The sequence below is a fragment of the Thermobia domestica genome, chromosome 2 (assembly GCF_964235325.1).
Source record: "Thermobia domestica chromosome 2, izTheDome1.hap1.1, whole genome shotgun sequence".
NCBI classification, from domain to species: Eukaryota; Metazoa; Arthropoda; class Insecta; order Zygentoma; family Lepismatidae; genus Thermobia; species Thermobia domestica.
The window spans coordinates 79,431,645-79,443,913 of NC_137455.1; the positions used below are offsets into that span (position 1 = coordinate 79,431,645).

Below are 12,269 nucleotides of genomic sequence, written 5' to 3' on the forward strand. Positions count from 1 at the left end.
TCCCTCACTCCTGCAGTCGGTGATCTTCATTTAGACCACATGGCTTGTACCACAGCCTAGCAGCAGTACTTGGACAGTCCAGGGTCCATATATTGAGAACACCTTCTTGACGGTTGTGATTTACTATATCCATATCATTGACGGTTGTGATATTATATTCAATAGAATATGAAATCATAACCGTCAAAAAGGTGTTCTCAATGGACACTGGATTGTCCAAGCACAGCAGCTAGGCTGTGATACAAATCATGTGGTCTGAGTGGAGAGCACCAACTGCACGAGTAAGGGAGTATTTGGCTGTTCTGGGGAGCGGATTTAGTAGCATAATAGCGCATCGACACGATATGCCAGAGGTGTTCCGGGCTCGAATCACGGGCCAGTCAAATCAATTTTTCATTCTTTGTAAGTTACTGTCTACTCTGTAGCCGAATACGAATAACCATCTTCGCAACCGTAACCTTAACCGCAACCGCAAGCTTGACGAAATTCCACTTGAAACTCATCACTTATTAGCAACAATGTTGAAACAATAACAAACACTTGATGCAGATTGGGGACTTCAACTTTATAATCATAACTTAGATCAAAATGAAAATTATAAATCAAATTATACTGCAACTTTGTAGAAATTTATCTGGATATTCCATCTCATTCTATCGGACATTAATTTCTTTTGTTGGGTTTTGGACATCACACAACATGCAGTTTGGGTGCAACTTTACCTTGGACGAATTCATCATGCTATGAGTGTCTTCCACATCAATGGGTGTGCCAGAATCATCGCTGCTCAAACTAGAAGTGCTTTCTCTCCTATAATAAGCCTAATAAGTCATGCAAGTTAGTAGGAAAGCGAAGTTACATTTAAAAATAAGAGGCACCATGTAAAAGAATCCACATTGTGCAATGTAACATGCTTTAATAAAATAAAGTTAATAAATTAAGTTTTAATAAATAGGAAAGAAGTATAAACAGAAAATATATATTTCAAAATAAAATTTATCGTTATTTATGATTACAGCTTATAAATTATATAAAAAGCACAAGCACCAACACAGGTATTGTTATTGTTTAAAATTAGCGAATATCAATCACTTTTTCAGACGCAATGTCGTTCCAACTATACGTGGAACAGTATGTTATGGAACTACTTTTTTGTGTCCTCGGTTTATCACGTACTTAACGCACAACCAAAATCTTTCTTACAATTTGCAGAAGTAAATTAAATAGGCAAAAATATGCATTTCACTACATGGAAAAACAAGAATGTAGATACCTAAAATTAGAAGTACCGGAAATATATGGCACAGATCACCATTCACGTATCTGAAATGCGTAAGAATTACAAGCACACATTCAACTAGTGTGGAACATTTACACACAGAATTAATGGAATATTTTAAACATCTCTTTTAGAAAAAGTGTTCGCGGACGTTGATGATAAAAGCATTACCCGCAAAACGAAAGCCTATGCAGACATGGATTTCCAAATAGTTTTCTTATATCTGGAATATTACTCTGCCGCATACATCAATTTGATATACTACGAATGGTCAGTGTGGAAAGTAGGGAAAGGACTATTATGACTAGTCTCTATTTTGAGGAACAAATCATAAGCTATATTATTTTGACAGAACTAGGAAAACTTAAAATAGTATCAAGACGGTCCGCAGGCCAAACTTAGAAGTTAATTCAGGAACCTTTACAGTCTCTACTACTGTCATTTTCTTTCTAATCTAACTTGAAATAAATGATTAAAATGTAAATTGAAACATACAATAATAATAAAAACATTTACAGGTATCCACAGATAAGTGTTTTATAACTTCTACACGACTTACTTTATCTGATAAATATAAAAAACACACAGTAACAAACTGTTTCGAATTAAGAATATTTCATTCGATTCTTTCAAACAATATCATCGAAGTAGTTTTGTTGAGCAAGAATCTTAAATATGGAATTCATGATATATTGATTTTTCATGCTGTTTCCACCATGTATTAGTATTTAAAAGGAATTTCTGAAATGCTTAGGATATGTTTTGTCGTTAAACTATTCCCATCTAGTCGATAGAAGTACGTTACAAACAAGGAATGAGGACAAAAGGAAGATTTGACTGAATTCTTATTACGGAAATTTACATTTCAAAGGTTACCTGTTTAATGCCCCATTACCTTTCGGAATATTCTTGGGCATACTGATTTGATCTGATTTTGAGTTTAGCGTTCCGTTTAGCAGGCAGGCTATATGAAACGTGGGCCGAACGCGAGCTCCAGCATGGAATCGAACCCGGATCTCCCACGCCAAGGTGGGTACGCTAACCGCATAGCCACGAGGGAGCTCTCTTTGGCATACTGAGATCCCCTCATTTCTTTCAGTGGCATAAGATAAAAATGCCGATTAATTAACTGAACACACTTGCACGTTAGTAATTTTTAACTTCTGAAAGATAAAGAATTATTTTTGTTGTGATGAGTGTACACCGCCTTTCCAAATAAAAAATCGAATAGCTACAGCTCAAATATCAAGTATTAGCACTGTACCCTCATCCAAGATTAGCAGTACTGTTTGTCAAAAATAGAATCCATCCACCTTTCAGGGTTTTGCAAGTTGTTTATCAAAATTAATACACTGTGCGTAGCAGTACAACATGCACAAACTCTACTAAGGAATTTCTGAAAGCAATTAAAAACAAATCCTTGGAATTAAGTATCGTGTTACCTGTGAATCTCCTGTTAACACAGTTGACATCGCTCTAACTTCTTGTGTTAATACCCGCTGCTCTTGCCGTGTTGCACTTGTTGTGGTAGTATGTGCAAACGTTTTCTCTTCAATCTAAAATACATAATCACCAAAATTAGCATACATATGTTAAGAAGGAAAATAACACAAATAGTTAATTGCGTACATAAAAAACTATTAAAAATCAATGTTAATCTTCAGATTCGAGGAAACCAACCTGTTAAATCACAAAATAGGTCTCCAATTTCGAAGCGCTATACTATGATGGGCGCATAAGGCTGTAACTGCTTAAACTTCAGTTGAATGACCAAACTAAAGGTGGAACAAATGCTCACTTCTTTTGAAAAAAACGTTTTTCGACTTGTACCTGCTTCCAATGAAAGGTGAGGAGTGAGTATTAGTATCATATCGTCTAAATGCATAGTAGGAATGTGGATCAAAACCTACTTGTTAAAATACAATGTAAATTTGGACACTGTCTATTTTTATCTTCAGCTTCAACAACTTATTCAGAACTACCAAGACAACTGACGAATATTTTACCTACTAACTGCTACAAAACGAATAACTGGGTTATTTTATCTTACCTTAAGAGGGAAATACGAATATGTTGCGAAGTTAAAAACTAACTGATCATTCTATTTTAAATATGGTACGGTACTATCTACGATTTGTTGAAATATTCTACTGGGCAGTGTTGTTCTGCATCATCATCACGCCCGTTTCTTATGTGTCAATAAAAACATGACAGGGCATTGCCACAACAGAATGGGTAATAATGACGCAATTCTTTCTAGTCCTGAATTAGATTCATCAGACTTCGATTTTCTCAAAAACAACCTTCTTAGATAGCATTTTACAATCTGGAAGACATAAGAATCTCCGCGAATGCATGGGTGAAAACAACCTCTGAGATTGTTTTTCTTTTTTTTTTTTTCAGAGTGGATTTCACCATTAAGTTGAACAGTGGCAAAAGTGTATAGAAAAAATAAATAAATACATAAATAGCTTTGGTACGTAAATTCTTTCTCCTTTACATTAAACTTTTGGAACAGAAGTGGCATTACTTTCGGGATGACATACTTCGTCCTGAAAGGTTCTGTCGTCTAAACTAAACTGCTCCACGAGTATCCTTAATCTGCTGAACGTCGGTAAATAAATGGGCATAATTATGATGAACTACTTCCAGCTCTGATACTGTGATTTAGCTCGAACTTGTAACTGCATGACAACAGAACTTCTTGTTACAATCAATACCTTTAATTCACATCATTAGACATGCGAAAAGTTACTTGAACTGAGAAGTATTGGGATGCATGTAGTCAAGGAAATCAGAAAAATAGCTTTTGGACACAAAGCAACGGCCACGCATTGATCAGGCGCTCTTTGGCAAATAACACCTTCGTGGGTTGAAAAGGACAGTTTATTTCTCATTAATAATATAAAACTAAATTCTTCACTTTTTGTCTAGTGTTCAATGTAGATAAAATAAAAACCATGGTGTAAATTAACTCTCCTCATAAATCATTAAGATTAATTCAATTATATTCATAAATTCCAACAATAATATAGCAACAAAAACAAACTATGGTTTCCATTTTGAGCAGAAATATCGCGGAACTCACAGTGGGTCAGTTAACCCTTAGTCCTATTACCATGGAATTGTTATACTTACATTAGAACTATGATATATTGTTCATGTGTTCATACACGGTTTTTGATCACTGGAATCATATTCAAACTTATTTTTCATTATCCAAAACTATATTTCTATATAGAAAATTTGGTACACACTACAACAAAAATATTACTGAAAATGAAGGGTAAGGGGAAGAAACAAGGAATGTCCATTTATGCGCTTTTAAGGGTGCTTTGTCCTATCTGTTGGTGACTATTGGTAGTATTTGACTGTATATGCCATGTATGCGTAGATGTAGAAATGTCCATGTAAAAGGGGCAAAAGATTTAATTAACCCTATTCTTTTTACGCGGTTTTCAATATTAAAACGTCGTTTTCTCGAAAATGCAGTTTTGTGACATTCCTTCTTTTTTCCCCTTACCCTTCAAATATGATATGACTCCATAAACATGACTATACATAATAAAAGTATAAGAATAATATAAATTATCATGTAATAATATAGAAATTATTACATGATTCATAATACGGATCACAAAATTTAGTATCTGCACTAATAAGATATCAAACCAACCCTGTACTTTTCCTTCCATAGTAATGCAATAGAATGCAACAGATGATGATTTCAGCATTTAGCACAAACAGAAAGCTGCCACTACTAATCGGCAGTTAGCTCATTAGTACACGTGATGTTCATAAAATTATCAAAGGAGAGTATCTAGCAAAAGTTCTACATTTGGAGTTGAGAATAATGCGGGATTTCACCAGAAACTCGCTATAATGAGTAAAATTATGTTACATCTCTATATTTTTTTTTTTAAGTATCACTAGTAGGAAAGTTATCTTAAGCTAACCTGGCTTGTTTTGGCATTCTTCTCTTTATCCTCGTGTGTTGTTGCAGTTCTCGTTGTTACTTGAGTGGCTGTAACGTACGGTGCAGACGTATCATCCATGCTCTCCGCCTAATTAAGCAGAAAAATTATATAGAGCGCATCTACAAAACGACGAGCAAAACTGCGAAACTTACCTTTGTTCAGAAACTGAACTTAACCAATATGCAATAAGCAAAATCATTAACGCAGCATGAATTAGCTACGAAAAGGGAATGGGAGAGGAGATATGCAAATAAATGCACATACAAAAAGATTTTATTCTTACAGAAGCATCGACTTGTTGACTATCTTTATATACTAAATACATAAAGGAATGAAGGGTAAAGTTATTTAAAAATCTACAAGAAAGTTAAAAGCAAATAAACATGCTCGTTTATTGGTAGTAAAGTAAACTAATTTCTTTATTGTTTATATTTCGGATTTATTTGTTTTTTCTATGAATCGGACTTTGTCTCCTAACAATGACTTACAGAAATATCTGAAGAAGGAAAAATAAAGTATTTCGAAGAAAATGTCAAGCTTAATGGCTTAATTGATGATATAATTAGAATGCTACAAACTAACATGTAACACTCTTTTCTTTTTAAGCTTCCGTCCCATGGTTACCCATACACGCTAAACAACGAACACTCTAGCCTAGAAGGGACTCTGAACCCAGTTTGATACGCGGATCTACTCGCCAACCCAGTGCCTGAAGACTACTTAACTACACCAGTCTGGATAATGAAGAAAAAAACTAAACAGCAATTCTTAGCTTTCATAGCATACGCTTCAAGAAAATGGAGGATGACAAATTTTAATTGAAATTAGTTAAGTTTTAAGATGAAAGCAAAACGAATGCTGAATTAATTTTACGATCAAAATCTAGGAATGTTACACAGTCAAAACTATTAAATCATATCACTCCTTTCCTAATACTGAACTCAATCCATGGATAAGTTACTCAATGTACACTCATGTCCAAAATTACTGTCGCATGTCTATAAATATGTTGTTGCAGGAATATAATTTGATAACGAATTCGCTCGGTATTTTTTATAATGTTAGTATATGTATAATCGGCAAAGACATGTATGTGGCAAATTTCCATGTCAAAAGAGCGGTAAATAAGAACAATAAAACGAAAATAAAACTTTCTTGTTCATTTAGCAACATTTTGTTTTACTCATTCCAATTTTCGTATTTATAATTCTTTTCCTATGAAATTTACCACAAATATACATTTCCCGATTATACACATAGTATCAGTATTACAAATACCCTGCAAAATCATTATCAAATTATATTCTTACAAAAAAGACAGTTATAGATATGCGACAATCATTTTGGACATGAGTGTACGTAAAAAGAAAGAACAGAAATACTAACAACGTACACTATGGAAAAACTTTCATCAGATAAGTAGGGAAAGAAACGAACAGAAAAGCTGTAAAGAGTTCAGATGGACGCCATGCTGGAATGCAGGATCACAGAGATACGTGATAAATTTACCAGGCTGAAAGTAAATGGAGTTCTAGGGAAGAACATAGAGATATAGAAGAGTGGTGTAGACTTTTGAAACTACTTATGCGAAAGGTGTGATCAAATGTACTATTTTAGTGTGTGGTGTGTTTTGAGACAGAATGACAAAATATGAGCACTGTTGGAATATCGATGATTGCTGATGCGAATCGAAAGTAATATCAGCAATATAGAAAGCTGAACAGAAGGTGCATTTAAAGATCAAAATAAGACTGGAAAAATCACAACGCACTGAAAGGTCAAACTGGTACCGAATATAGGAGTTTCTGGAGCTGAGAAGGTGAGTAGATGGGGGTTTTAGTAAATGATTTTACAGTCAGTCGGGAAAGCGTTGCAAGTGTGGTAAAGTATAGGGGGTAAGCAAGATCCATTAGTTTCCGCAGGGAATGAAGGGTGGAATGATGTTGGTAAATCAAGTTTGAAGTAAATGATTTTGTAGTTGTTTATTTATTTGGTGGAGTTTTTACACGATTGAACTATTTGCTGATAAGGCTGAAGAAATACCATGATTGGAAAGGACTAACGAGACGATCCTGAGGTAGTTGCTGATGGACGATGTGGTGGAACAGAACGAGTTCCCTAAATGACCAAGACATTGAGTAGGGAACGTTTTATATCCTTATGATGGGAGCTCTTACAGTGGACGAATGCACACTGTTGGAAGTTTTATGTGTACGTCAATCTTGAGATGTCCATTCTCAAGTCTGACGCCTATATTCAGAAAGGTGACTGTATGGTTAAAGATGCAGTCGAATTTGACTGGGCTCTTGCTGTTTAGGGACTGTAGGAAATCTTTCAGTGCTAGTTGACCTTGGCCACTGATTTCAAGATAATGGTTATTTTCAAGGAATTGTGTACTTAGTTTTTGAGATTCAAGGTATGTATTCTGGAACTCAAGAGCGCTGAGCCCATGAGTAAATAAGATAGTGGGGTATAATGTCGTTAAGTCTACGGAAGCTAAGATAGTATTAGGAAGCAGAAATTCAGTGGCAGTCTTTGAGGTACAATAAAACACCTTAGACGTGGGGTTTGTTGCAGTGGTCGTCGAGGAAAGTAGAGATACGTTCGATGGGGCTACTTAGAGACGAGTCTTCCTGGGTTATAAGGTTTCTGTATTTTGGGAAGAACAGAATTTAGGGGTTTGGCTGTTCTTTTAGACTTGAATCGAAGATAGTAGCTTGACATATGCCAATAGAATGAACCCTAGATAATTAGGTAAAACTGAATTTTAGTGAGCAAATCATTTGAAGTTCCTTATCTGATTCTGAAGGACAATATATTCTTCGCAGCTTTTTCTCTGATCATTATTTTTTTTTTTCTTTCTTTATTTTTGCCCTATCAATTTCACGAAGTGTTTAGCGAAAGAGATTATGGTATATACTGTTTTCAGTGTGTGTAATTATGTTTATACAAGAGTAGAAAATACTTTCTAAAAATAGTGTAAATATGATTACACACTGAAAACATTACACTATACGATAAAGTGGAAATTATTTAGAAAAGACAGTCAACCAATTTTCAATTACTTGTACGGAAAGATTCAATTGTACTTCGTACTCAAAGCATCAAAACTATATTGATGCTCTTTCATTATGGAAAAAATATATCGCATTGGAGTTAAAATGCACACTACGAATATCTATTCCTAACATTAACAGGGAAGTATGCCCCTCAAGTTTTATATTTATATTTGTTTCGCTTAGTTACTTAACATGTCAGATAAGCAGGCATCATCCATAAAATGTAAAAACTTGCATAAAAGAGTTGGACACTAGCAGGGTAACTACAAGGCTCAATACTGTTTGTCTTATGCAACAGAAACGCTATATACGCACTAGTATAGATGTATAGAACTATTTTCCAAGCACTCAAGGCAACTACTTCTTACCTTTACTTATGCCAGTTAATGTCATCAGTTCTTGTTTTAAAAGAGTCCAAATACATTATATATACAACATAAAATTATACAGCATTAACCTGCGTGAATTACAGACTTATACATTTGTGTCAGTGTATAAATGCAGATTAGACTTAAACAGAGCAAATCAGAAGGAAACAAATACTGCCCTAACTTAACTGAAAATATCTCTGATATCTATCGCAGATCAAAAGAACGAAAAAAATCAAAGTGTCAACAGAATGATTTCACTCTAGGATTCCAACTATCAAAAACAGAAATTAATACAACTTTCAAACAGAATGAATATCAGACCGGTAAACATTAGTGATGTCTCAGTCATGTTATAATTCTAAAGGAAACTACGTTTATAGAAAGAAAACGGACGCAGATGTAACACTTGTACAACACGAAAGAAAGGTAAACAAAACATGAAAAATTTAAAGAAGAAAATGACGCATGTTTTCGAAAATTGGAAAATGAAAAAATGATCATTATTAAGCTCTTACGTCTACTGCGTTACGAGAAGTTAATTCTGAACTGTTTCGGTGGTTGTTACTATCAGCCTTGTCAACACAGATGGATTATTCAAGCAGCACATTTATTCAATGATGAAAAAATCTTGTACTTTTTATGGTGCGAATCAAGGTAAAGCTATATCTAACTATCTTTTTAAACTGATTTCTTTTACTTATAGGTGTTTTCTGTAGTGAGATTTTGCTTTGTGCAGCACCATAAAGAACAAGCGTTTATGCTGAAACTACGTTTTGATACTAAATTTTGGGATCTAATGTAATTTTCAGTCTAATGTCACTTATTGCTGAATTATGGAACTTACAAAATATTAATACATATACCAATCATAGTGTATTTGTATTCATTATATTACTAACAATGAAGTAATGAGTAGCTTATTTTAAACGTCTCGCAGAATCCAGAAATTTGTCAAGACGTAATTTCAATATATATATAAATGTTTATAGTGTTTTATAAAGAGAGCTCTTAATGCAACAAATAACTACGAATGAAAGGAATCAGTGTTTCATGATCGCTGAATTCAGCTTCATCCTGACGCGTCATAAAAGCACAAAATGTTTTCATAAATGTGCTCCACTAGTGACCCAACCCTACTAAGGCAGTGGAAAGAACTACTGAAACAGTTCAGAATAAACTATTTCTGATCCAATAAAAGTACTTATTTATTATTTTTCAATGTTCAAAACATATGAAAATCTCCCAACCATTATTTCCAAAATATGAAATCAAGTTACTCGTTCATTCCCACATTTCCACAGTATAAGTTAACTACTAAAAGAAATAGTTCATATAATATTCATATTTCCTACCATAAAATATTTGTTCAAGGTATTCTTTTAGTTTTGTGTCAAAACGAAGCACTATCAGACACAGAATTTTAGACAAAATACATGAAATTTTGAGTTGCAAATCTAGTAAATAAATTCAGATAGAACACGTAATCGTTAAGTGAAATTCAGCAGCAGAATCACAACATTAACAGGGTGTCAGATTTGTTATTTGAAAATCTAGCTAATTTGAATTACGTGTAAGAAATAATAAATTAAGTTCAACTTTTTCAGCTCAAATTAGCTGGCCTTAGCATTGTACTTGTGGTATGCTTTCACATTTCTGTTTGGGTACAAAAAACCGCGAAGTACGATAATCTAACACTATATGCTTCTTAGCTGTCGGAAGTTTGAGAATGATTTGTTTTAACTTTTTAAATACCTGCATACGTATATATTATACTAACTTCTATCACAATTATTTGAACCCTATTTGACAGACTAAGTCCTTCTCAAAAATATTCAATGAATTAATAATTTCAGTTCAGCTCTATTTGACAGTCAAACTCAGAGCTTTTGTCGCCTTTTTGTATCTCTCATTACAATTTGTCTTTTAAAAATTAGAAATTAGTCATTTCACATGAACAACAGAACGTCTACTGATCTCTAGAAAATTAGCTTTGATACGTGAAATGAAAATGAATTTCCTGAATATATACGAAATTCGAAAACTCAGTCAATATCAACTCAAACGTCATGCAATAACTTTTAAAAGCTACTCAACTATAAGATGATGAAAAGAAACATTATTTACCTTATTCACCTGCGTAGAAACGGTAACTGCACCGGAAGTCAGATCTTCTATTTTCTCTTCTATGTTTTGTGTAAGGCCCTCAGCATCTTTAACCACGGTGTGCTTCGTTGTCGTCTTAACAATTTTAGGGGTTGTTGAAGTGTTAATCTTGGCGCTCGATGTCAAATCTCTTATAGCTTCCCTGCCTTCTTCGTATTCTGATAAATCAGAGCTTGAATCTTCACTTGAAACAGAATCTTTATTTCCTTCTTCCTTCTTGCCATCTGATGGTACTGAAACTCCCACTATACCACCAACTTTATTCTTATTTGTTCTATCCTTCTTAACTTCTGCATACTGTGGAACCTGGTCACCAATACCTGCCCTAACTTCTTTACTGCTCGGCTGTGATTCTAATCTTTCCGCATCCTTAGCATGCTTGTTTGCATAGATGTCTCCTGGTCTAGGAGGCCTATAACCTACTAGAGACGCCACAAAATCTTGTTCTGTATTGCCTTGGTTCCCGATTTCCTCTGGAACATTCGCTGCATATTGTTGTTGATGTCTAATGCCAAGTTCTTGTCCTTGCATGCTAGAATAGAGTGGAATATCTCCACCAGGCTGCTGCTTCATTCCTTTTAAATTTTGTTCATGAATGCCTTGGGTAGCTGCAGCAATCTTCTGGTTATCTCCATGAAGACCTTTGGCTTGTTCTTTCCGAGCTGCTGATTCAACATAGTCAATTTTTGGTGTGGTGATTCCTATAGGAGGTGCACCACCTTTTGGCTCAACAGCTGCCTTTCCTGACGTCTTGCGTTTTTCAACAGTCTCAACTACCTTTTGCTCTTCTCCTGGAGCATAATTAAAAGCTAACCCTGTTACTCTTTTACTAGTAGGAGATACTTCCATAATTGGAGGATTTGCTGATTCTTTGCTGACGTTTTCCTTTTCGTACCTAAACCCAACCTCTTGAGGTTCGAAATTCTTCTTCGTAGGTGATACCTGTTCTTCATAATCATACTCCTTGGTGTAGCCTGGCAGTTGTGGAGAACCTTCGGGTGGCCCTCCATCTTTAAGTGCTGTTCCTGTTTTCTCAATGCTTTTCTCAGGACTCGCTTCTCCTTTCCCAGCTTCTTTCGATTTATCTTTATCCTTTGTCGGGGACTTGAAGAGGAATCCAGGACTCTACATGCAAAGGAAAACATGCAATGGCAATAAAAGATAAATCTTTTATATACATGCAACTCAAAAGAACAAATTAACTTCAAAAACAAGCATGCAAAAAATATATACATCATAAAATAAACAAGCAAAATCAATAATATAACTCATTAAAAAAAAAAAAAAAAAAAAAAACACTGAATTCTACAAAAATTGAATGAATGGGAAAAAGTTTAAGACAGTACTCATTCGAAAGATAAAGAAAAAAATCTCTTAATATTCTACTTTACCATATACAGGAACTACACCGGCAGAATTA

General features: G+C 34.5%; 1 protein-coding gene across 6 annotated transcripts in view; it reads right to left on the reverse strand.

Moving 5' to 3' along the window:
* Window positions 1–12,269, reverse strand: part of cora (erythrocyte membrane protein band 4.1 like coracle) — a 106,100-nt gene that overhangs the window by 20,331 nt on the left and 73,500 nt on the right. For 5 of the 6 annotated variants that reach the window (XM_081742724.1, XM_081742732.1, XM_081742716.1 and 2 more), the window contains 4 exons: window positions 10,811–11,974; window positions 5,236–5,343; window positions 2,722–2,835; window positions 723–821 (listed from right to left, as the gene is read on the reverse strand). In XM_081742724.1, the coding sequence (XP_081598850.1) occupies window positions 723–821; window positions 2,722–2,835; window positions 5,236–5,343; window positions 10,811–11,974 (1,485 nt within the window). The remainder of the gene's footprint in view (window positions 1–722; window positions 822–2,721; window positions 2,836–5,235; window positions 5,344–10,810; window positions 11,975–12,269) is intronic. The other variant, XM_081742737.1, reaches the window with a different exon arrangement.